Source organism: Austrofundulus limnaeus, unplaced genomic scaffold (assembly GCF_001266775.1).
Source record: "Austrofundulus limnaeus strain Quisiro unplaced genomic scaffold, Austrofundulus_limnaeus-1.0 Scaffold1, whole genome shotgun sequence".
Classification (NCBI taxonomy): domain Eukaryota; kingdom Metazoa; phylum Chordata; class Actinopteri; order Cyprinodontiformes; family Rivulidae; genus Austrofundulus; species Austrofundulus limnaeus.
The window spans coordinates 3,381,494-3,406,541 of NW_013952403.1; the positions used below are offsets into that span (position 1 = coordinate 3,381,494).

The 25,048-nt window shown below is 38.4% G+C and overlaps 2 protein-coding genes across 2 annotated transcripts in view; one reads left to right on the plus strand and one right to left on the minus strand.

The window, feature by feature from the left end:
* The window catches only part of chic1 (cysteine-rich hydrophobic domain 1), a 7,620-nt gene extending 902 nt beyond the window's left edge, over positions 1-6,718 (plus strand). Inside the window, exons 2-6 of the mRNA XM_014005276.1 lie at positions 2,318-2,372; positions 3,251-3,406; positions 3,703-3,759; positions 4,184-4,243; positions 5,404-6,718. Of these exons, the coding sequence (XP_013860730.1) occupies positions 2,318-2,372; positions 3,251-3,406; positions 3,703-3,759; positions 4,184-4,243; positions 5,404-5,454 (379 nt within the window). The 3' untranslated portion in view covers positions 5,455-6,718. The remainder of the gene's footprint in view (positions 1-2,317; positions 2,373-3,250; positions 3,407-3,702; positions 3,760-4,183; positions 4,244-5,403) is intronic.
* A 1,323-nt stretch (positions 6,719-8,041) lies between these two features.
* Positions 8,042-23,766, minus strand: lnx2b (ligand of numb-protein X 2b; the record flags this gene model as incomplete). Its single annotated transcript, XM_014005252.1, is given in 9 exon segments — positions 8,042-9,182; positions 9,261-9,422; positions 9,518-9,761; positions 11,211-11,385; positions 13,185-13,331; positions 13,936-14,364; positions 16,108-16,307; positions 22,658-22,851; positions 23,501-23,766. Coding segments are annotated over 9 exon segments (1,953 nt in total), but the record flags the coding sequence as incomplete, so codon positions are not given.
* Between the last annotated feature and the right edge of the window lie 1,282 nt (positions 23,767-25,048).

Genomic DNA, 25,048 nt, shown 5'->3' on the forward strand with positions numbered 1-25,048 from the left:
ACTTCAGATACTGAGTATGGGCTGGACTTTCAGTGTGCGTATATTTATTTATACGCACATTTTATTTTAAATTAAAAACCTAGCATTCCTGAGGTCATCTTATGTTGAGAAATGTTCTTTAAAATAATGTTATGTGAGGTTTCACACTCAGATAATCAAAATCAGAATAAGTTTTACTGGCCAAGTATGTTGACATACACAAGGAATTTGTTTCTGGCTGTTGATGTCTCCAATATACGATAAGATAAACAGTGACAAAAGCATGTATGTAAGTATGTGTTAATCATCCTCCAGACCATTCCACAATCCTATACCCTGGATTAAAGTACATCTTTCTCTCAAGCATGTACAAAAATATGGCTTCACAAACATTTCCATCCCCTTAAGGTAATAACAAGTGTCTCTCTTAACAAAATTTGCCTGAATGTTGGAAGGTAAAATGTTTCTGTGAGCCTTGTGCATAAACAGTAAAATATTATAGTCAACCAAATCATAGAATTTCAACATTTTCAGTTTGCAAAATAATGTATTTGATGGATGGTTGTAACCTTTTCTAGCGATAATTCTTATGGCTCTTTTCTGCAAAACAAAAAATTGATTTGTAATAGTTTTGCAAGCTTTACTCCAGACTTCAATACAGTAAATTAAATGTGGAACAATTATTGAATTGTACAACACAAGCAGAGCTTTGTCATTGAATAATTCCCTGGCTTTGTACAGTACTCCTATAGATTTAGATATTTTTGTTCTTAAATAACGTATGTGAGGTCTCCATGTCAGTTTGTCATCCATGATGACACCCAGAAATGTCACCTCACTGACTTTACAGATCTCAATACCATCTACTTTAAATGAGAAATCAACACTTGTCTTCCTGTTACTAAATATCATGTAATTTTTTTATCCAAATTTAATGATAATTTGTTTTGTTGAAACCAATTTTGTATTTTCTCAAATTCTTTCTGTACCATCTCAAACATTTTTTTCTATATCTTTACCTAAACAAAAAAAACGTTGTATCATCAGCAAATAAAACACATTTGAAAAGTCCTGACACATTTACTAAGTTATTCACATATAAAATAAATAACTTAGGTCCCAGTACAGAGCCCTGAGGGACTCCATGTGTGATATTACCAAGTTTAGATCTTACACCATTTATCTGTACAAACTGTTTCCTAATCTTTCAAATAACTGGATGCCCATTTTAGTGCTGACCCTCTAATATCATATTTACTTAATTTTTCAAGAAGAATACTGTGATCAATTGTGTCGAATGCTTTCTTTAAATCTACACAAATGCTCAAACAATACTGTTTTTGAGCAATAGCCGTTGTTATTTGCTCCATAAATTCCATTAGAGCCATTGATGTGGAATTTTTAGCTCTAAACCCATACTGACTACTATTTAAGATATTATGTTTTTCAATAAATCGATCCAATCTAGTGACAAATAATTTCTCTAAAATTTTAGAAAACTGTGGTAAAAAGGATATTGGTCTGTAATTTTTGAACATGTGTTTCTCACCATTTTTAAAAAGAGGAATTACCTTGGCTGTTTTCATATATTATCAGGAAATGTACCAGTTGAAAATGATAAATTACAGATATATGTAAACGCTTCAATCACATAATCCATTATATCTTTTACAAGCACCATGTCCATGTCAACCCAGTCTTTTGATCTTTTGTCAGCAAGTTTTTTTTACCGTACTCAATATTTCTTCTTTGTCAATTTCAACAAGAAAAATACAGTTTGTACAATCTGTAACTGTGTGACTCACAATTTTGTCTACTTTTGCTAGTTTCCCCCACAGACCAAAAACATGTGCAATAAGTTCCCTTCAGGTCCAGGCCTCCCTTGTAAAAGAGATCTGTGATCTTAGTGGGGTTTGCCTGGTTTAAGAAAAAAGGTTGATATCTAAATAAAATAATTTAGAATACATAATTTCTATGTATGCTGATGTTATTTTACATTTAGTATATTTTTTGGAAGCCTCTTTTTGGTGTGTTTTAATGACATGACATTCCAGAAAAAAGGCTTCCAAACACATGCAATGGTTCTTTCTGTATTTGGTAAATAATAATTTGAATATAAAGATACTGGTTCCCAGTTATTTATTTACAGGGAGAAATCACAGTTTAGAAATACAGAGGATTTTTAATTTTCTTAACAATTTATTTTGTAACTGTCACTCAAAATAAACTAAATCTACACTTGAGAGAACATCCAGCAGGTCTGCTTCTGATTTGCATTTGTTCTCATTGTTTGTGTTGTTACACCAGAGTTTAGAAAAAAATATTTTCTTCTTCCTAGGTTTGGACTGAGCAACAGATTTGACACAGAATTTCCCTCCGTTCTCACAGGCAAGGTACAGTTATTTTATTTATTTTTTTATTTTTGGATTTTCCTACATTTCAGTCTTACTGGTTACTTTCTGTTCAAACTCATCGAGCAATCAAAGCTGCTGTGATTCTTTTGTTCTGGAGGTCCTTTAACAGCCCCAACTTCCCCAGACCATCCCATTCAGACTTCCCCGAGTGGTTTTGATCTGATGGAGATGCATTTTAAGCAGCGTGCCACACATCGCAGAGAAAAGAGCCTGAATGTGCTGCCGTCCAGCTCTGTAAATGAGTAAGCCCTGTATGGGGGGTTCTCGGCTGGCCCCAGTGTTTCGTAGGGTCCAGCGCCAGGTGATAAAAGAATGAAAATGAGGACTCTGCCGCAGACAAGAAAGGGAAGCTTCCTGGGTCGGACGCAAAAACACAAAAAGGCTGCGGGGGTGAGAGCGGGCCGAGGGAAGTGTGGGGCAATAAAAAGCACCTTCAGCATTGTGACCCAGGGTGACATGTGATGGATGAGGTCACAATTATGATGATTGAAGGGTGCAGATCAGACCCTGCTGGGCTTTATTCTGAGCTCTTTGGCTGTTTGCAAAGAGACCTTTGCATCCTGTCATAAAAGATTACGACCCCCGTTTTATGGCGTACAGACTCGGCGAGGAATGAGCATCCATTCAAGTTGTTTGGCCAGCGCTGCCACAGGCACTGAGCTTATCTCTCCTTTGACTCCCTCCTCGCCTTGAACAGTCTGGAGCTCGGGTGGCAAGTCAGGGGTGTAGAATTAGCAGATCTCATCTCTGGACCGAAATATCTGCCTTTTGGTTTTCCTGCACCTCTTTGATCCTTCCGCTCATGCTTCCCTTTGAACAGTTGACACCAGCAGTTTTCTCCCCTCGTCTCATTGTAGGTAGCTCCGGAGGAATTCAAAACCAGCATCGGCCGGGTGAACGCTTGTCTGAAGAAGAACCTGCCCGTGAACGTGAAGTGGCTTCTCTGCGGCTGCCTGTGTTGCTGCTGCACAGTCGGCTGCAGTCTATGGCCTGTGATCTGCCTAAACAAGAGAGTGAGTGTCGGGCCTCTCGTTTAACTCTCCCCTCACATCTCCGATGATTATTCTCTGCAGCGCCGTTTGGCTCTGAAATGATGCATTGCACTCCTTCCCAGCTGAAGGGTGTGCCGTTTAAAAGGTTTCCGCTCACTATTACTGACAACAAAGTGGAAATTACTGGCTACTAAATTGAGAGTTCAGTCCATAAATCCTAAGACTGCCACTGTTTCCTTTTACTTGTGTGTGAGTTGTGAGTGTTTTGCTTCTATAATAAACTTGGTTAAAATTAATTTTTTCCTCTCTTTTAAAAGACAAGACGGTCGATTCAGAAGTTGTTAGAGTGGGAGAATAACAGATTATACCACAAGGTAAGAAAGACGTCAGTTCGTATATAAACCTCTGTGTAAAAGTGTTTAATTTGTCTGTGCTGTTGTGAGCTGATCAGTGATCATTAGTCTGTTCTGGAAACTCCAACCTGCCACACAAGATCCTCAGAGCTTCTTTGAGACCGATCCAGAGGTCAGCAGTAAAAAGGCCGTGTTAATTTTGTTTTGTCTCGCAGCAACAAATTACAGCTAGTAGCCGTGCGAGGGTATAAAGGAAGCTCTTCGGGGTGTCTGGCCACAGTTTGACCTCCGTGAGACCAGACGGTCCTGCTGTCAGAGTCTCTTCCCCCAGAGCTAAAGAGGAGATCTCAGACAGATTTTCTTTTCTTTGCAAGTGGGCGTGTCTTTGTTTCACTTCAAAAGCGGAGCGAGACGTTCATTCTTTTGTCCCCTGTTTTCTTTCCAGCTTGGGCTGCACTGGAAGCTCAGCAAAAGAAAATGCGAAAGCAGCAACATGATGGAATATGTGAGTACACTGACACGTAAATGCACCTCAAGCCCTCCCACACCTGATCATACTTTATTTTATTTTACAAAACTGGGGGAAAAAATAGCTGACATGGTATCTTATGAACCAAGAAAGCTTAGAAAAATCACAGTCCTGCATAAAAACATACAGAAAAAAAAGTATCAAACTCACAAAATCAAAACCAAGTTTTATCAGTTGCTTTAAATATTAGGAAATCATTATTATGAAGATAGATTCTAAATTTTACAGTATATAACATTATTCACCACCAAAAAATGAAAGCTCTGAGTTTATCTGTTTGCAAAGGATCTCATACATCACTGGATGAGTTTTATTTAAACTCAGTTTTTATTGAATTTACATCAACAACAACTTAACTTTTGGAATCAACACAATTCAATATGGTTGCCACAGCTGACTTTATGAAACACAAACATATCTGAATCTGTTATAAGATATTTTAAAGATTTGATCCTAAAGACTAAACATCCAACAATCTTCATGACAAATGATCATCTATTAGCATAAAGGTGGTGGGAGATGCATTCCTTCAAGTTTTTTATTTTACAAATTTCTACTGATTTAACACATTGGTGAAAACTAGACATAAGGTTTGTATCTATAACTACCAAAAAAAGTATATATTTTTTCCATATATTGTTTATTTCTATCAGGACATGGGTTAGTCCCTAGATGGGCTATTAGCAACGTAAAATAAAACCTTTGAAAAAGAATAAAACTTAAGACAATTCGTAAAGCAGATTTTAAAACAGATCATAATAAAATCATTAAAAAGGTGGCAGTTATTGATGATTATAAAACTGTCAAATCTGTAGGTAGTGAATTTCACGCGTTAATCTTTTGGGCAGAAAAAGATGACGGATCCATGTGATCCGATCATTCACTTGGTTCCATCATTAAAGTTATTAAAGTTTAAACTGGTGAAATACATACAGTACATCATCAGTTAGGGTATGTGGGTGGTACTTTTTACAATTTGGAATTTTTCTTTTATAATTTAAAGGACAATAATGGGCAGAAAAATGGCTTTTTCAGTGCTCTGTTAGGCCTCAGAATGAAGTAATAGTTTTTCATAGTTTTAGTGTTTGAACATTAACATCCTGAATATCTGTATCGTTTGTCTTTTCTGTCTGCAGGTGATTCTTATAGAATTCTTACCTAAATATCCTATATTCAGACCGGACTGAGGGCTGTTACCAGACAGGATGTGTGGCCCTTAAATCCTCTCCTTAGTGCCTTGTACATACAGTATGTTGGAATAAGGGTCCGCACTGACTCGTCTCTCATAACCCCCCCCCCCGTTAAAGTTTGCAACACTGTCACTTTGCTTTATAGCAGATTTTGCACATTTGTCCCAGACATGCCCCCTTTTCTTCCGCTGTCTTTGTTGCACTCTAATGTGTTTTTTGTTAAACATGTTAAAACAAACGAAACTCTAAAGAAAAAAAGAAAAAGTGCATTTAACCCCAAAGAACCTTCAACCTGAATCCTGTCTGTTACAATCCCTTGCAAAGAATGTGATGCCTCCACCCTCTGTAACCCCCCCTCCAGCCCCCTTTGCCTTATGTATCATTTAAAACATATTTATCCACAAACATTTCTAAGTGTAACTGGAGATCTAACGAGTGATCTAACAGGTGTGTAGATTTAAATCTTTGAATCCAGTTCTTTGCAGGTTTATGGGATGGTTGAAGTTGCCTAATGCACAGCATACGTCACCGCCCTATGTTTAACCCTTTGTACAACTAGCTAATACAAGAACTTGACCTGTAACTATGTTAGAATAAGCTGTACAATGGTGTATTTTTGTTTACATAAACTAGTTATTTAGTTTTTTTGCCAATATATTGCTGTACCATAGTTTTGATTAATGAAAGATGTCTATATGTACCTTCCTAGTTTATATAAACCTGTTTACCTTGTAAGCCATATAGTGACAGTGTATCTGATGCCAGATTTACGACTGAGTTTTGCACTTGAGCCTGAAGGAGAGTCCAGATTTCAGATGGCAGTGCATCTTGAATATTCAAACAGTGACAAAAGAATTTTTTTTGCCATTTGAGGTGACAATAAGTCATCATTTGTTAAACATAAATGTTTGTAAATCTTCTCTTTTAATATCCCAGGTTTTATTAGTTTTGTAGTTTTATACTCCTCCCCTCTTCTTATGAAGCACTTCCTTTTACATTACAGTTAAAGAGATGACTCCCTCATTCCACTCATCATCTCAAGTGATGAGTATTATTCAAGTATTATTTTCCTGCTGTCTAGACATTAGACATTTCATTGTAATAGAGTGCCTCTGGATAGTACAGAACCTCAGAGAAAAACAGGTTGAAATCCATCGTTCTCCGCGACGACGACTGTAAATCCTCCCATTATTGTTGCAGTTCATGTAAATATTTGACAATTCCTTCGAAGAGCAGAAATAAAGGGTTGATTTCCATTTTTCTTTTGCTTCTGCTTCATGTTTTATGTTTGTCTCTATAATTACTAATTGCTGCTGTTGACNCACACACACACACACACACAAAGACACGCCCCACCCTGTGGGCAGTTTGTCATCTTTAACAAGGTGCTGAGTCATTAACTTTAACAAGACGGCCTGCACTTACTCAACACTTTTACAAAACTCAGGGATGCTGTTACCACAACTCATGATTACACTTTCTAATGCCACAGATCAGTGGTCAAAGAGTGAAAATACGTGTTTCTACTGTACGCCAGCAGCCCCTCCCCCCCTCCAGGTCTGCACTGACTGAAGGGGTGGGCTTCGCTTCAGGGTGGTTGGTTTTTATGGTCTTTTGTTTTCACAAACTTTCCACTTGTCCACTCAAGATCTTTTAGTGTCATTTCAAAGTAGTATTTAGTCAAATTTAGCTAAAGAAACTTCATTGTAATATACATGCTAATAAGATTTAATTTTTACTTAAAAATGGCAAAACTACAAATTTAATAAGTATTTTGGGGGGGGGGATTTAAACTTAATTTGAGTACTGCATAAACAAAGTAATCAAGTTCTTTCTTTTTCCTCAGGTGGAAAGGTGTCTCTTGATTTTTTAAATGTGCAAAGTAATAAAATTTATATGCATAAACCTCTTTTTTTAGCAGTAAAAGTAAAATCAGGACTCAAATATCATCTTGTACCTACCAAGTCTTAAAAAGAGGTAAATGTGTGGAAAAACTACACAACTTTATGTATTGGCTTTTTAAATAAAAAAAACAAGCTAAAACACTTAGGGATTCACACAATCACCAATTCAGTTACTGATTTATCTTAAATCTATAACTTAATTTTATACAGTGAAAACGATTTATTCATTTTTATGAATCGATTCACATTTTAAGCCATTATATTTGATTATAAATTCTCGATTGTCACCAGAATCCTTTTATTCCAAATGAAGTCTTGTAAATTTTTTATGTGTATGTTTAAAACTACAAAAGTACTGACAAGGATATTTTATAAGGATTTAAAGGAGTAAAATATGAGCTTGAGTCACATTTTTAGTAAATTTGTCCACCAGAGGTCAGGCTGAAGACTAAAAAAACTAATCTCTGTTTTGCACTTATTGTAAATAATAATCATAGCAGAAACCAGTCAGGTCATAACCTCCACTTCACCTGCTCACCATGCAGGTTGAAGAAAAGTAACTTGTAAAAGAAGCATCTAATAAATTATTTCTTATACATCTTAAACTCAGGTTGTTTTCAAACCTGTTCATCCTTCATATAATCTACATAAAACACACAATGCAGGACAATGCAATAAAATAAAGTGATTTGATATGATTTTATTGAACAGCAGGTGGATCGTTTACACATTAGTAGATGTCTATTTCAAAGTGTTTTTGTGTCGTTTAATAGGTCCTGTATTTGTTAAAATACAAGTAAGGCCACTGGCAATAAACATCACATAAAAACACATTTTGGAAGAGATGATTTTAAGGCAATTAGATGCTTCAGCTTTTCCGTCAAAATCCACAAGGCACCCACTTTTTAAAGTCTTTCAGGATGAGCCAAATAAATACAGTTGAAAGACAAAAAAATAAAATAAAAGGGTAAATGTCTCCCAGGATTACCAGCACTTTCATTAAAAACAAAATCATACTTGGTTGAAAGCTTATTTCAGGTTATTAGGGTTTAAACATTAAACACAAACTCAATTTATTTTACTAATTCCTGAATAATACGATCTGTGCATGTTTTCTGTTTTTACAGCACAGATACAACAAATGGTTAATAGTTTCATAACTGGCTGAGGTGGTTGGTTTTGTTCTAATTTAAGAAATATTAATTAAAGCATCACGTTTTTTAAAGTGCACTAATTTCAGTTTGATTAAAATCACACCAAAGGTTGAGCGATTTGGCATCGGTTTGAAAATATTGTCTGTAGTCACCAATAATGCCTTATTTCAAATGTCTATTTCAAATGTCTATATAAAGATCTTTACACTGTAAATCAGAAGTTTTACTGCCTACTGATGCTCTGCTGAACCAGTAAATATACAACATTTTTAACAGAATCAACAACAAAATCAAAATCCTTCCAGTTTGCTTTTAACATACAAGTCTGATCATCTGTGCACCTTGATTTTACAATCCCTATGAGTGCACCAGACCCTAACAGGTTATGCCCCTTGAATGAGATCAGAACTCCGCAGAGAGGAAGAATATGATAAACTTGGGTAATGTAGAAAGAACAGTCCTGAATGCAGCTGAACAGAGCTCCTTGTGTGCGCTGTGTGAAGACATTTATTACAGAGGGGCAGAGAGTTGCTACACCAGGCTGCCCGGCCAGGACACCACAGTCAGCGTGACTTTATTCTTCTGCAGCTTCAGCATGGGGATGAGAGACGAGTTGTTCATTCCCACAGTCGTAGCTCCGTTCACCGCCACGATCTCATCGCCGCATCTGGGAGAGAACCACGTGTCGTTAACACAGTCTGTTTTAAAACGCAGGTGATGATTACATAATGAAGCGCCGACTCACTTGAGGCGTCCGTCGAAGTGAGCGGGTGTACCAGGCACGATGGTTTTAATGAAGAAAGGCTGCTGCTGCCCGTGGCTCTCCTCATAGCCTCCGACGATGCTGAAGCCCCAGCTCTCATTGTTGATCTTCTGTAGGACGATGTCTCTGCACCAGTGCATGTGGCTAAATGTTAAAAAAAAAAAAAAGAGCCAGAGTGAATTTTACATGAAAACAAACTAAATACAGCTGAAGTGATCAGACGCTTCAAGCAGCTCCACCTCGGTAAACCCAGCCAGTGAGTCCACAGGGGCGTCCAGCTGTGGGCATCGTCTCGTTGCTCGTCATTGTTGTCGAGCTCGTCCCCGGTTCCGACCTCGGCGTCCTTCTCCGAGCTGTCAGAGGTGGTCTGGATGACTCGTAAAACCACCTGGGCCTGAGCCGTCTGAGCCTTCAGCACAGAAACGGCTTCGTTGTAGGTCAGCTGGGTCAAATCGACACCGTTGATGCTCAGCAGAACGTCGCCTGAGAAGAGACACGAGCAAACGTTTCACATTCAACAAACAAAATAAATGTAAAGAAATATTGTTTGGTTTAGTTAGTTTTTTCATTTCATTTAAAACAAAAAAACAAAAAAATACACAACATATATACACAACAAAAAAATATACAAATCAAATTGAAATGAAAGGAGGCAGAAAGAAGGAAAAAATCTTATATCAGCCCCTTTTTTGTATAATTAATTTCAAGCAATAATAATAATAATAACAATAATAATAATAATAATAATAATAATAATAATAATTGTTAGTAGTGGTATAATATGTATTTACATCATCTTAAAAATTATAAATATTTTCTGATCAGGCAGACCACTAACCTAAACCACGTTGAAGAGATTCTACATAAAACATACGATGACGTGATTGTTTCAAAAGTCTTCAGCTCAGTTTCCTATCCAGATGAATTCAAAGTGAGAAAGACTGTGTTCAGACAACACTTCCCCAGAAAAACTAGAGTCGCGCCTCCATTTTATCACACATCCTCTCGGTTTAACGACCCTTGAGCAACACATTGTGTTCCTGAATGGAAGCAGGACGAGAAAACAGAATAGCCCTTTTCCTATTCAACCAATTGTCATTTTTAGTCCTTTATTCTACAAAAGCAGTCTGAGGACCAGTTCAGAGCCGGTGTCCGGTCCACAAACAAATCTTTGCATTTTAATAACTAAAGCACCGCCTTTTAGACAAGAAAGCTGAATCCTAAGCACCTCAATCACATAAAATCTGATTAATTTATGGCACGGCTGAGATTACTCTGGGCTGATAGAATACAAACTTAAAACAAGTCAGAAATTCTGAATGGTCAAGAAAATAAAACAGCAATTTAAATATTAATGAGCTCATTTAACCTATCCCTGCAGATGGACATTTTAACAATGATTGAAACATGATGATAGTCTAAAATATGAACATGTACTACAATTATTGTATTATTTCATATTAGAAATTGTCATATATTGCTTTTTTAAATTATCTGAACCCAAGAAATGACATCTAGCCACAGTCATTCACTGGACAACTACTATAACCAAAGAAAGGCCTTTTAAATAATTCATCAATAGACAAAGATTATCAACAGTGATGATCAAGTAATTTTCCCCAAACATTAAGTCAAAAAATCATTTCATCAGCTTTGATCAGACTAGTGGGTATTATATATATTTACAGTAATAAATGTACAATCATAAAGTAATGAGTTCAGACTCAGTGCTGTAAAACGTCTGGGTTTTTTTGTTTTGTTTTGTTTGCAGTTAATTTTTTATACGCTCCTATAAAATGTGTATAAAGTAACAGATTTTTTTTGTATTTGGTCTGTCACTTTACTGATACACAAATGCCAACTCCCTGCTGAGAGATAAATAAAAGATTAAATTATTTGTTTCCAGATAAAAGTCATGATTTAGATTCAAACCTTTCTTGACGGTGCCGTCTCGGTGCAGACAGCCAACAGGCTGCACGCTCGTGATGTAAACAGGCAGCCGGCTGCGACAATCCCTCCCCCCGGCGATAGTGATGCCCAGAGAAGTTCGAGGCTCCTTCTTCAAGCTCACAGTCTTCTCCTGACAAGAATACCCACTCGGAGGCTCCTGTACACAGAATGTGAAACATCATATAAACATTGTGCTAAACATTAAATAATGACTATTTTAAGGACATCATGAAGCAAAAATTCATAAATCTCTTTATCTTTTAATGTGAAAATCCATCGACTCTGTGCAGCCAATTAATCTTCATCTCTGTGGGATTCTTTGACTAAAATGATCCCTCCCAGAGAGCCAGTTGTAGAAACAAATGTGAAACATTTGAGATGGAGCTGAGAAGTGAGGGCCAGGGTGAAGCGTGGAGATCAACACTCTGTTCTCGTAGTGGAAAAGATGTGTGGAAAATGACAACTTCAAGTAGCCTTCTTGTTGCTCTCTGGAGTCTGTAAACTGTCAGGAGGAAAGCTGGGGGGGAGGCTCTTCCTTCCCACAGCAGGGAACCCATCCCCCCTAGCAAGACTAAAAGGTTTGACTCTGCAGGCGAAAGCTAACTGTTACCAGCTTTGATCCTCTCACTTTCCAAAGAGACAAGCAGAAAAACAACAAGCCGTTGGCCCCGTAGCGGCAGAGCGAGCAGCACCCCGACTCTTTTGATCAGGACAGAGGGGGGCTCCAGAGACGAGCTTTCATCTCCGCTCACCAAACTCTGAAAACTTCTCACCCCCAAATGAGAACCTGACTGCGTAGTTTAACAGAGTGATACCAGAGCAAACATCACAACCACAGCATGCTAACAGAAAGACTTCAGACCTTTAAAACAACAAAACATCCTCATTTCCATTTGAGCACCACTGTTTTGAATAAGAGGCCTGAAAGGGCAGCATTGTAAACAAAAAGAAATGTGCTAATTGATAATTAGTAGGAGTTGAAAATAAATAAATAAATCAAGCAAATGAAATCAGATTTTTTTGGTGTGGTCTGTTCTGGCTGTGTCACATGCCTGTTTATGTTCTTCACCAAAACAAACCACCAGGGGGCACACCTAAAACTCACACCATAGAGGCTTGTTTAAAACAATGTAAACAAAAAGCATTGGGGTTAGTTTTCAGCTGCAGAAGCAACTTTGGTTCTGTAGTTAGTGTGTAAATCAAGCTGCAATGACACACAAACATCTACACAAAAAATAAAAATAAAAACGTATGGATTAACTGCAACAAAAGTCCGGAAAAAAGGCTTATATAGTACAGAAATCTACTTATCCTAAATCACATGCAGTCACATTGGTCATTTAGCACAAGACTTAATCATAAGATAGGTGGCATGGTGTACGGTCAAAACCTCACGGGACATAATCTCACAGCCTTAATATCTCTAGAGAACCTCCTCCATACAGTCGGGTACCACATATGACGCGGATATGTCTTTCAAATTTGGAAAAAAAAATTCAACGAGTATTTTTAATGTCATACAATATGCTTACATTTGTAATGTAAATTTGTGATGCAGGATAATACTTTGAGATATAAATCTTATGTGCTATTTTGTCTGTTTTGATTAAGGGTGTGAGCTTTTGTCAGTGACTCAGGTGGCATGTGACTATAGATGGAGTTATGTAGAATAGCTGTATTATGAACAGATGACTGGAGAAGGAAAGTCTAGCTAATGCAATAAATAGGTCACTATTAAAGTCTTACAATGTGAGCTTTTGTGTGTTTCTCTCACACTTTCCCCAACATTACTTCCAAACCAATCACCTGCATGTTGTATCATGTGGAGGTTTTTAACGCGGCACAACCAGCAACTCAAAAAGATCTAAAATTTGTTAGTTGATGTAATGGAAAAAGTCCACCACACACAAGTCTGAGTATGAGAAGTTGTTGTTTTATGTGCAAATATTTTGTTACCTTCAGGTAGGTGGACTGACGCTTGAAGTATTGAGGCTCTGGAGCCCTCCTGGGCCCTCGACTGTGTTGCCCCTCTCTGCTGCCTCCTGCTTCTTCCTGAGTGTCCGCTGGCCTCATGACCGCAAAGTTCACACACTTTTCACTGCCCTTAAAGCACACGGAAGAAAAGCAGCCAATTTGTAGAAATGACTAAAATCGTGTCTTTGTTCACCAACATTTAGGACAAACTTTGACCAAAAATGAATTAGGATTACAGTACGACAGCAGCACCCATAAGGAAGCAGGTCAAGAAATTTCAGGAAGCATGTCAAACACCAGAGAATACTGTACAGTAAAATCAATTTCTTCCTGAAATTGGGTGAAATAGATAATTTCTAGTAAAAACATGCAGTTGGAAGCAAAGCCAACTACGCTTCAAGTCAAGAAAAACATTCAAAATATGTAAATGTCTGTAAATTCACAGTTGCACCAAGACAAATGTGTGACTAAAATACAAAATAATATTATTACTATAACTAAATGAGTTGAAGTACCAAACCTACAGCAGGCTGGAAATGTGTACATCAGTTTTTAAACCTATGGTATGACTGGAAAAAACTGACAATGTGAACTTCTCAAAATACTCTCTAAAGAGACTCTTAAAATTAATCAACTGTAATCCAATCAGAAGGTTTAATTAAAACTTGCTCAGTGGTTCAGGAGATATTTTTTGCAAATGTGACAAACAAACACATAAAACTGGGTCTTCTACCTGTATGATCTGTGCAGCGCTCTCAGGTGTGCCGTGCATCAGGTCGTGTCCATTGATGGCCAACACTTTATCATTGTTCTTCAGTTTTCCATCTTTGGCAGCCAAACCACCAGGTAAAAGGTCCAGAATAAAAACGCCGCTCTCATCAGACTTGCGGATGAGTTTGATGCCGAGCGCCTCCGTGCGGTGAGTCTTCGTCAGCATCACGTGGAGAACCTTGCCGGTGTTCTGACTGGGCGCAGCGTTGCCGGGAGGACTGAGAGAGGGCTGGGGGGCAGCGGAAGCCGAAGAGGAAGCGTGATGGTCGGAGCGTTGATCTCTTATCTTGAAACCTTTCTCCTGCATGACAGTTAGCCTGAGGAGGGACGCCTGCTGCAACACCGCGATGGCTCGGGAGTGAGGGACCGACGCCAAACCGACGTCATTCACCTGGAAACACAACAACAACTCCGTCACTAGAACGGCATTAACACTCTCCTACACCCTGTCTGTGTATTTATGGGTCACTCTGTGCTGAAAGGGATTTATCTAAATAATACTTTAGAAAATTGTACATTTTGTTGTTATTAAAGCATTTCAGTTTGATTAGATCTGTTTAAACTGACACAAAAATCAGCATCACACATATTTAACAGTTTGCCTTCTTTAAAAAACTCATATTTGCACAGATTTGTTGTGTGTCTAAAGAAAAGCTTTCACACAGAAATGTGTTTTGTAACAGGGCATTTCAGGAGCTTTGTTATGAAACCTTCACTCGTCTTCGCTGTGTGTCCTAGCTGGCGGGTTTTCATCTTTCATTTCTAGTTTTGGGATTACTTGGGTTTATAGAAAGTTCTGTTTCAAAACTAAACTGCTGCACCTCATGACAGCCCAAAAGAACAAGGCCCAAGGAGGGTGGGGGTTGGGAAAAATACAGACGACTACTTGAAATTTTTACTTTTTTTTTTTACCGTTTTCCCTCTTATGTATATATAAGAACAATAACTTTAAAAAACCCACAATAATAATAATAATAATAATAATAATAAAAGGCACTAAAACTGTCAGCGACAGCAGCCAGTTCACTCTGACCTGACGTGTATTTGTGTGTGTGTGTGTGTGTCGTTAACACACCCTGTTGCCATGGAGTTAAAACTTGCCTATCTTGAATATCTACTTCACCCCCACCTGGTTCATAACAACAGGAGAATGCTGCTTCAAGTTTTGTCTTCAAACCTCAGTTAAGGTAAACCGTGTCACGCTATGCAGGTTTTCTCACACATCAGGCGGAGCAGCCAGGTGCCTGCATGCATTTAGTGACCAGATCAGAGCAGATGTATTTTTGATTTGCTATCCAAAGTAGTATTGTTTGTTTTAACAGTAGGACTGCATGTGGGTCATCCATTAACAACCCTCTTCCTCTTATCCCACATGTTCACTCATGTCGCATCCGACCCTCATTTATAAGAGTCCACGCTTTAATAAAAACACTACATCAGGCAAGGAAATTCAAATTCCTAAAGCATCCTAATCTGTTCGTCTTGGCATTTAGTAAATTATCGGACATTTAAATGAGTATTAACCTGAAATTTAAGCAATATTCCATTTTCAATCAGAGAAGAAAATAATCTGGAATGAGCAGGTCGCTATGGATTACTTTAACATGATTTTATACTCTTGATGTAATGTGAACAAGTGTAAAACAACTTAAATTAAGCTGACCAAATCAGAACAGAAAAATAGTGATAGTTTGTTAGAAAGAAAATTAAAGAGTAACTTTATCCTGGGATGCCCAAATGTCAAATATTATTTACAATATGTTGAAGAGTTTGTGCTATTAAATAGCAGTGCATTAAATGACAGCGTTTAGTCGATTTGTCTTTAGAATAATCGAGAACAAAGGCAGGTTTAAAAATGAGCAAAAACAGCCAAAGAACTATAAAAAACAGAAGCCTAAAAGAATTTGAAGAAGATCAATAGAAATATTGGAAAAAAATTAATATAAAGAAATGTGGGGGAGCTCAAGAGTTTCGCACAGTACTCTGTGAAGAGTTTCGCACAGTACTCTGTGATTATCATGTGTAGAAATGTGTAAAAAAAAAAAAACACCCACAAGCCTTCATGACTCGTCTGCTGTAAAAGAGACACCTGGTATTGTGGGAAAAACAATCCCATCACTTTCCTTTGTCTCACCTCTAAGATATGATCCCCTGGGGCCAGTCTTCCATCACGAGACGCTATCGAGTCCCGGATAATCTCCTGGATGACGATGTTTCCCAGCGGTGTGTCCTTTCCCCCAACGATGCGAAGGCCCAGCTCCTCCTCGGGTTCGTCTCGGAACAGCTCCACCACGTTGGCCTCGGCCACCAGACTGGACCGCAGAGGAGTGTTGTCTGGAGAGAAAAATGAACAAGTCAACCAAAACAAAAATGCCTGAACCTCCTGTTTACAGAGCTCTCTTTAGAGGGACACATAAAAAAAAAAACACCAGACGCATTTTTATCTAATTTAATGCCACTACGATTGTTGGACAAATCTGATGAATGAAGGACAAATTTGGATTTTTGTTTCAGTTATTATTTTTGGTTGTAGTTGTAACAATATACTTTCCAGAATGATATACATAAAGCTGAAAACAGCTTATCCCTCATATTTGTTCAGAAATCTGTGAAAGATTTCTTTCTTACTTGCAGCTGAAAGTATTAAATAGGTTGCCTGTGAAATGGTACAAATCACTGGTAATCAAATCACTTTATACATTTTTATGCACCAGTTTAAAATGAAAAGTAATTAAAAAATTTTAAATTACATAAGTAAGATAAAATTCTAATAAATACAGGTCAAATTTCATTAGGACATGTTGTGGCTCAGTTGGTAGAGCTGACGCCTCTCAGCAAGAAGGTTGCCGGATCGAATTCCAGCCCTGGGACCTGTCTGGGTAGAGTTTGCATGTTCTCTCCGTGCATGCGTGGGTTTTCTCCAGGTACTCCAGCTTCCTCCCGCAAACCAAAAACATGACTGTTAATTGGTAAGTCTAAATTGTCCCTGGGTGAGTGACAGAGTGAATGGTTGTTTGTCTCATTTGTCTCCATGTGTGTCTCTGTGATGGACTTGCGACCTGTCCAGGGTGTACCCCGCCCCTCGCACTGTGACTGCTGGATATGGGCACCAGTGACCCAGACAGGAATAAGCGGGTATAGATAATGGATGGATGCTATTAAAAAGCTACACATTTACATAAAAATCTTAACACTACGTACTAACAAAACTTTTTTGCTGTATTCAGCGTTTTATAAAGATAACAAAGTTGAATGAAGAAGTACAGACAGTACCAAAAGTATCTCTAATCAAACCTGAATTGGATTTACTCCTAATTTTATCTCACAGACCATTTTAACTCTTATCTAATCTTAATCTGAACAACAGACTAGAAAGTGCTTCAGATGTGGAATAATGGTCGTAACATAGCACCTCAGAAAGTGTGACGTATACTGATTAACAATTTCCATGGAAGGTTTATAATATGACCTTCCTTCACTCCAGCACAGAACTAGAACAAACAGAACTAGAACATTCTTGAACTGGACAAGATCAGGATTGTGTTTTTTTGCTCAGATATCATCCAGCGTATTTGTAGAAATTCTGTGGCTTGATAGGATCTTCTGTGGAAAACAGGACTGCGTGTCAATATAAAACTTTGGAAAAACACAAGAACTGCACTTCAGATATGAAAGGTCTGTCAAGTGAACGGTGTGGTTGCCTTCGTTTGCAGCACTGAGCCACTGAACACACATTCACTCCCTATCTGTGTAAAGAGGTTACATAATCTGGTTAACTTTTAGCTCGTTCACAATCACCTGCACTTTGATCACCACAAAAGCCTGCTCGTTACTGTAAGATGCAGAAAATCATAAAGCAGCAGACTTTTTGTTTGTGGTTAGGATTAAACAAGACGATAGAAACATTCTTTTTCTGAGATTATTACATAACTTAAAAAACCCTTCAGATCAGAAACAGTGAGCTATAAATAAACAGTCTGACTTTTTCTTTGTTTGTTTTGGGATTGGTTGAGCAGATATTTAACTTCAGATCCTACCTTTGCACTGCTCACAACAACTGCAAGAAACTTATTAAACTTCACCAGGAGAGATGTGCAGAAATTGCCCAACAATGTGTTAACAAGTAACCTGTTTTTGAACTCAAGTGATCATTATGTTTAAGCCCACAGTCTCTTTCACTCATCACCTAGACCAGCCAGGTCTAACGCACCGTTTTGCTGCATGTCGGTGTCATGCTTGAAAGTACAGGGGCAGGGTCACAGTTAATCCTGACTTGCTGTGTGAATGTGTGAAGTAAGAAGTGCGTGCAGCAGTACAGATTTAGTCAACAATGCTGTTGTTAAACAGCTGATTCTGTGACGGCGGCTTGTTGTGTGTAAGCAAACACAGACGGGGCTCTGAGCTCCCTCTGTTTTGGTTTAGGTGCTTTACTAAAGAAGAGCAGCAGCAGAATCAAAACAAAGGTTTTCTTAGTGTAAAAAAGTATGAAAAGCACTAAAGAGATGCAGACAGATTGAAACTGAGCTTACCACTTGTAGGTAATGCAGTAAATTTGTTCTTTCTATGTTCTCAAGCAGGATTTTGGACCGCTTTTATGCATTAATAATGCCAGTCGTTGGCACGCTGGAAAACCAGTGAAGGCATATTTAAAGAGGAACTACTTGAATCGAAACAAGTTTTATGACATTTTTGTATAATAAATCTGATAGTCCAGAAACTGGTAAAAAAAAAAAAAACCAAAGTGAGACAAAAATGTTAAAATAAGTGAAAAAGTTTGAGCCATGTTGTCAGAAAGTAAGGCTCTTGAACAACTCTGACTCCTACAAAAACATACATGTGATGAAACGACTGATCCAAATCCACTGCTGTTGTGCCCTGATGTAGTGACTTATCTGCTTTTTAATCCAAGCCAGTTCACAAGCAAAGACCTCAAGATGTTAACACAAGTCTTCAAACCTATGATTATTACATCTCTGGTCGAGTGGAAGAAACCAACATCGCTTGGAGGAATAGACACCGCATTTAAGAGCCTAGGTAAATGTTATTTAAAGGGGCAATCTTATGTGTTTCTCAGGCATATATTTAAGTTCTATACAATAATAAAGTAGCTATGTCACCTTCAGTTGTTATTAAAATGCTGTTTATAAGTTTAGATAGAAATTAAACTTGACTTCTCATCATATCTGTTTCTAAACACCTTGAAATTGGCCGCTGTCTCTTTAAGAATCTCCTTCCGCTTCTGTCCCGCCCATTTCAGCACGGGGCCGGTAGGTGTGTGTGCTCTGTGATGAGGAAGCTCAGCTTGGAGACACATAGAGGAGGAGCTGGTCCCAAAAGGCGGTTCTAGTCCCAACCGGTCGTTTTTGCTCCGCTGCCTGGCTGCCTCAGGACACCACAGAATTCCTCAAACATGCATGAATGAGTCAAAGTAAGACTCTGGGCATGTTTTTGATATATCATTATAATATGATATAAAACTCAAAAAAGTTTATTTTACATGACATTGCCCCTTTAAATATGTAAATTACAGATAAAGTGAGCTTTCAAAATCTTTTACAGTATACTATGCAGCATTTCCTTTTTAATTAAATCAATATAAACAAGTTTCTGTATCTGGTAATGCAGTGAAGGAGTTTGGTGGTGGGGTGACAGCTATATTCAAAGCTATGTGTACTAACAGCTGTCATTCGGTACATACAGTATAATTTATTAGTTTTTATGCATCTCACATGTGGAACAAACTTCCTGAAGACCTCAGACTTGAGTCTGATCTGACCTTATTTAAATCCAAGTTAAAGACATTCTTATTTGATACTGCTTTTAACTAACTGCACTTAAAATGATTTGCACTGCCTTTAATAATTCATTTTAAATGTTTTAATATTGTATCTTGGTGCGTGTTTGTGTATGAATATGTAGTTTTGCCTTGTTCGTGTCAACCTGTTTTTTTTCTGTAAAGCACCTTAAGTTGCCTTCTGGTATGAAATTTGCCTTGCCTTGGTTTTAATATTTTCTGTTATAAGAATCCAGTCTCCATCTTTAATGTGATCAGAACATTTGGTTGAAGGTACCTTCACCTTAAGCATGGCTTTTTAGTCTTTGTCAGGCCTATTTTAAAAGTCAAAAACAGTGTTAACATTGACTATTACAGTCACTCTGTGTGTTTTTTAATGTTTATCCACCGGAGGCGGTTATTCAGCATGGCGATCAAACTGTGCACACTAGGGTTGGGCAATAATGGCAAAAAAATAAATCACGATTAATTGTGGTATTTAGCCGATAACAATTAATTTGACGATTAATCCCCTGTAGTCCCTGGACACCCTTATTTCATAGTCACATGACCAATTTAGTGGGAAAGATTTGCTCTTCATAAAAATCTGTTCCAAATTGTGTCAAAATTACAGACTTCAGGCATCAAATTTTAAATTGTGTTGATAGATAAATAAATTACAGAACTTTTTTTTTAATGTTCGTCATATTTGAAGCTGAGAGGAGCATCGAGTGGATTCTACCTGTTGGCATTAATCGTATTAATTGTCAAGTGCCAAAAATTAATCGATTAATGTTTTTCTGACTATGAATCACACACAATACGATTATGCCCAACCCTACAGGATGTGAAGCAGTCTACACCGTGCTTTCGCACTAACTTTACAATAGTTTTTCCTGTTTACAGTTAATAAAACCTCAGCAGTTCTGTTGAACAATTTAGTCCCACGAGCAAAAAGAAAAAAACATTCTTTCTTTTTGCAAATGGGACTAAAATATGACTGAAGTGGGACATGATGCAACATGAATGAGCCGTCATGTTATTACTAAAGCAGAAGAAATTCTTTTTATGACTAATATGACTCATTTTTCAGACTGAAGAACATACTTCAATCATTTATGATCTAATAATAACAGCGGGAACACAAATATCCAAGCAGGCACTTCTTAGTTGTTTGGTAATTATGTTGCAGTGAATTTTGGTCCTTTGCTTTGGGTCGTGTGTACTTTAAAGTGTTTTTCCAAATCCTGGGGTAGAAATAAGTATTTTTTTCTAAATCTGGACGTCTGCAAAACATTGTGGTTGTCCAAAAAAAAAAAATCTCAATAAAAATGTAATTTAATAGGTAGGTTCTCTGTACAAAGTTTACAATACACAAATGTTCACAGTTAGCAGGTTAACAGTTTCAGGAGCTGCTTGAGTAAAACTACTCCTCATCCTCTTCTTTGAAGTAGAGAGCAAAATTCAACATCCAACAACCATAACCTTCCTGCTTACAGGACAAACATTTGAATTTAAATAGTAGTATACTGTCTACATGACCTTATTAAAGCTACAGTTTAGTGTTTTTAGGACTGAAGACTTGCTGAAGAAAGGGGATTTAAACAGCTCTTCCGTCATTTTAGTGTTTTCAACTGAGGAGCTTTGATACATTTATTTAAAAAAATTATAGCACAAGACGTTCTCTGCACAGAAAAAACAATTTATTTTTACTGTTTTTTGCTTTTTTTAACCAAACTGACAAGTTTCTGCACTAAAATTATTGTGTAATGTAAAGGCACTGAAACACCTAGTTAAAATTAGAAGATATTTAAGATTAACTACAAGCACCTGAAGCTGACTCGGAGAACTCTGTGATTTTAAAAGAAGATCAAAGTCAAACGTAGACACGTCCGCCCCCACCACACCCCGCGCGGCTGCGGTCCGCTTGCACCTCCACCCCACTCACGTGTGATTAATATGGATTTTTTGCGAAAATTACTGGTTTTTGATGCTCATTAAACACGTAAATGTCTGAAGGGGTTGACATGTATGAACTCTGAAGTCTTGGGCCGGTCTGGGCCACGGTGCGCGTGTAGAGGTGCTGCGGCTGCAGTCGAACTGCCTCTCAGCCCTCACTTTAAAACCAGTCAGGTGATCTGTCGTGGTTTTGTTGTGCTCGTGAACACACAGTGTTATGGTGGAAATGCTGCAAGCTGCTTTTAGAAATATAATATATATAAAATATGATGTAATCCTTGGTGGAAAATAGCTCAGGTGAACACCTCCCGGGAAAACCCTCGGCGTTTCCTGGACTGAGTGAAGCTGACCCCCAACCCACAGAGAAAGAAAAAAGGCAGCGCACACTGCTCTGTTCTGATTGGGTAAAACTTTGACTCTGGTTCTCTTTATTGGGTGAAAGAACTATCAGTTTAATCCCCAGACAGCTTTAACAAGTTTTTTTTCTCCCGTTCATTTTTACAATGATGAACACCCGCGGTGGAAAACTTTAATCTAGGTCTTTTTTTTCTTGGTTGTCCACCAGACAACCAGGAGGCGGGATCTGGTTGTCTGAAACGAAAATAGGTTGTCTCGGACAACCTAAACAATGGTTGTCAACCCCTAAAAATCCATCTGTTTAAAACATCTGTGAGCTGCTGTGTTTTTCTGATGATTCACATGAGTTTGGCAGAATCAAACCCTTAAGGTTAAAAAAATAAACTTCAGTGTTTGTCTCAACAATCACACCAGGAAGGAACCCAGTTCTAATAAACCAAGCAGCTGCTAAAGTGTCATCATGGCAACACTCAAGCCTCATATTACAAAACACTGCAAGGGAAATGTGGTAATATTAAATATCATGTTTTGACATGAAACAGATTTGTAGATGTGGGTGACTAAAGCTGGTAGAAAGGATAAAATGACTTCATACCATCATCCATTTCCTCATAAGCGGGATTAATCAGACCAGGCTCAGACGGATCCCGGTGGGGATTTCGAGACAGCGTCACCGACTGTTTAGCATCTCCAGAAGTCTCCCCATCACCCTTACGTCCTTTCAGTTCATGCCAAGAGGGCCTCTTCCTCTTCTCTGCTTCCTCCCTCAGGCGTCTAAAAACAGAACATCTAAAACGAGACAAAAACATCAAGGACAAGACCAGCGTCTTTGAAACAACACACGAATATCAGACTATAAATAAACAACATTTCGTCCTAAATGTGTCATTATACCAAAAAGCTGCAAGGATGCATGAAAAAGCAGACAAAAAAAATCATAAATGTATTTTAAAACAACAAAAACATAACAGCACTGTGCAGATCAATAGAAGACTTTAACAGCAATAAAAAATATCTGATGAGACAGGTTTAGATCGACTTAGTCAAAGAAGTGAAACTGCTGCTTGTCCCTCATCCCTGAACTTTGTTATTTACACAGCGAGGCTGCAGGAGGGCAACCTGCTGCTCACAACTACTGTGTCACGTCTGACCACAGTGTTCACCACACTGGCCATGTGGAAAAACAAGACAGCTGACCTTCTTGAACTTAGTAATTATAAAGCTGCATGTTCATGCTGAGATGGTACCAACAGGAAATTGCACAATCAATGTGACAAATAACATTAAAATATCACTGTCACTGTTACAAAAAGTTAAATTATCCCCCTGTACTTATATATAATATAGTTGTTCATCCCATTTCTGTCATTTCTTCAGTGAACACCTTCTGCTATTCACTAAAACTGATGAAATGTAAGCATTTCACCCAGATTTTTACCTGTTGTGCAGGTGAGGGTGCAGTTCACATCGCTGCATCTTCTGCTGGCACTCTGCAGAATGGGGGCACATCACAGTGAGCTTGTCCAGCAGGTTCCTCACCAGCAGGCTGGAGGGCCTGCACTGATGCAGCTGCAGTCGCTGGCGATCCACGGGGCAGAAGTCCTGCTCTTTCAGGAAGTTACTGAGGCAATGAAAGCAGTAAGTGTGGCCACAGGGAGTATCCATCGGTTTGATTAGGGGCTGCAGGCAGATGTGGCACACCAGTTCATCGTCCACATCGTCCTGGTACTCGTACAGGTGGGTGTCCTGACCCTCGTGCTGCTGACCGCACTCTTTACAGACGCGCGCCCACGACAACCCCGACGGGCAGCTGTAGGCCTTTGTTTCTGTCATAGCCATCGCCTGAGGAAGTTCAGTCCAATCCTCCGTCAGATAAAGATCAGCGTCCGGTTATCTCCTCAAAACTTCAGGCTGATAAACACAAGAGGTTTAAGTCTCTGTGTTCAAAACTGAGCAGGTCTTTACGGTGAAATAATGACCCATGGTTGACGTCAACTTGTCTTCATCTTGACTCTCTGTGGGAAAAGAAACACGGTAAGGTCTACAGTTCACACATCCCAGCCAGTAGCACAGGAAATCACAAATCCACAGCAATGTGGCAACAAACTACTGCTGCTTCCTCTCAGCACGTTTCCTGAGGGAAAACAGGAATTTTACCAAAAGTCAGCTAAAAGTCACAGTGCTCCTCAGTGAACAACTAAACTCTGAAATGAGGCAGAGAAAAAAAAACGAACTGAAGTTCAAATGCTGATAATGGGAGGAACAAACAAATGATATCCCATTCCTTAATAACCTCTTCAGTTTTTACCTAAAATTGGTATCCAAGCCTTCATACAGCTTATAATCTCCTTTTGAATCCATCACATAAAGAAAGATTTGATTGTAAATGCATTCTATGTAAAAACTTTTGGGCAAAAGAACGTTTAAAGCAATGACATGCAAAATTTACCAAATGAGTTCAGAAAATTGTACCATTTAATATGATGGGAGCATTTGCAAGACATCTAATAATGAAAAAATTAGGAAACTGTAACCTAGATTACAACGAAAACATGCAGTTTCCAGAAACTTTATAATCCTGTTTTTGTTAACACAAAATAAACTAGCAACTACCACTAGAAACACAGCTCTTCTCTAAGCATAGAAAAAAAGTGGAGGGAAACAGTTTCCTGCACACAACCCTGGGTGAAGGGGGGTTTACACTACCTTAATACCTTCATGTGATCCCAAGTCCAGATTTCAGACAAAAAAAGAATGCTTTATTCTCAGCATCACCAAAGCAACTCTGAGGAGATGATATCTTTCCTGTTAAGCATCGAGTAGCCGCTGCACGCAAACTGGAGACTCTAGCAGTCGCCTGAAGCTTGAATGAAACCAGAGCTCAAGCTGCCCCAGCAGCAACAGACCATCAGAATAATGCCTGTGTGTGTGAGAGAGGGAGAGAGACTGCACATATTTGTGAGCCAGAGTTTAGACGTATATGAGC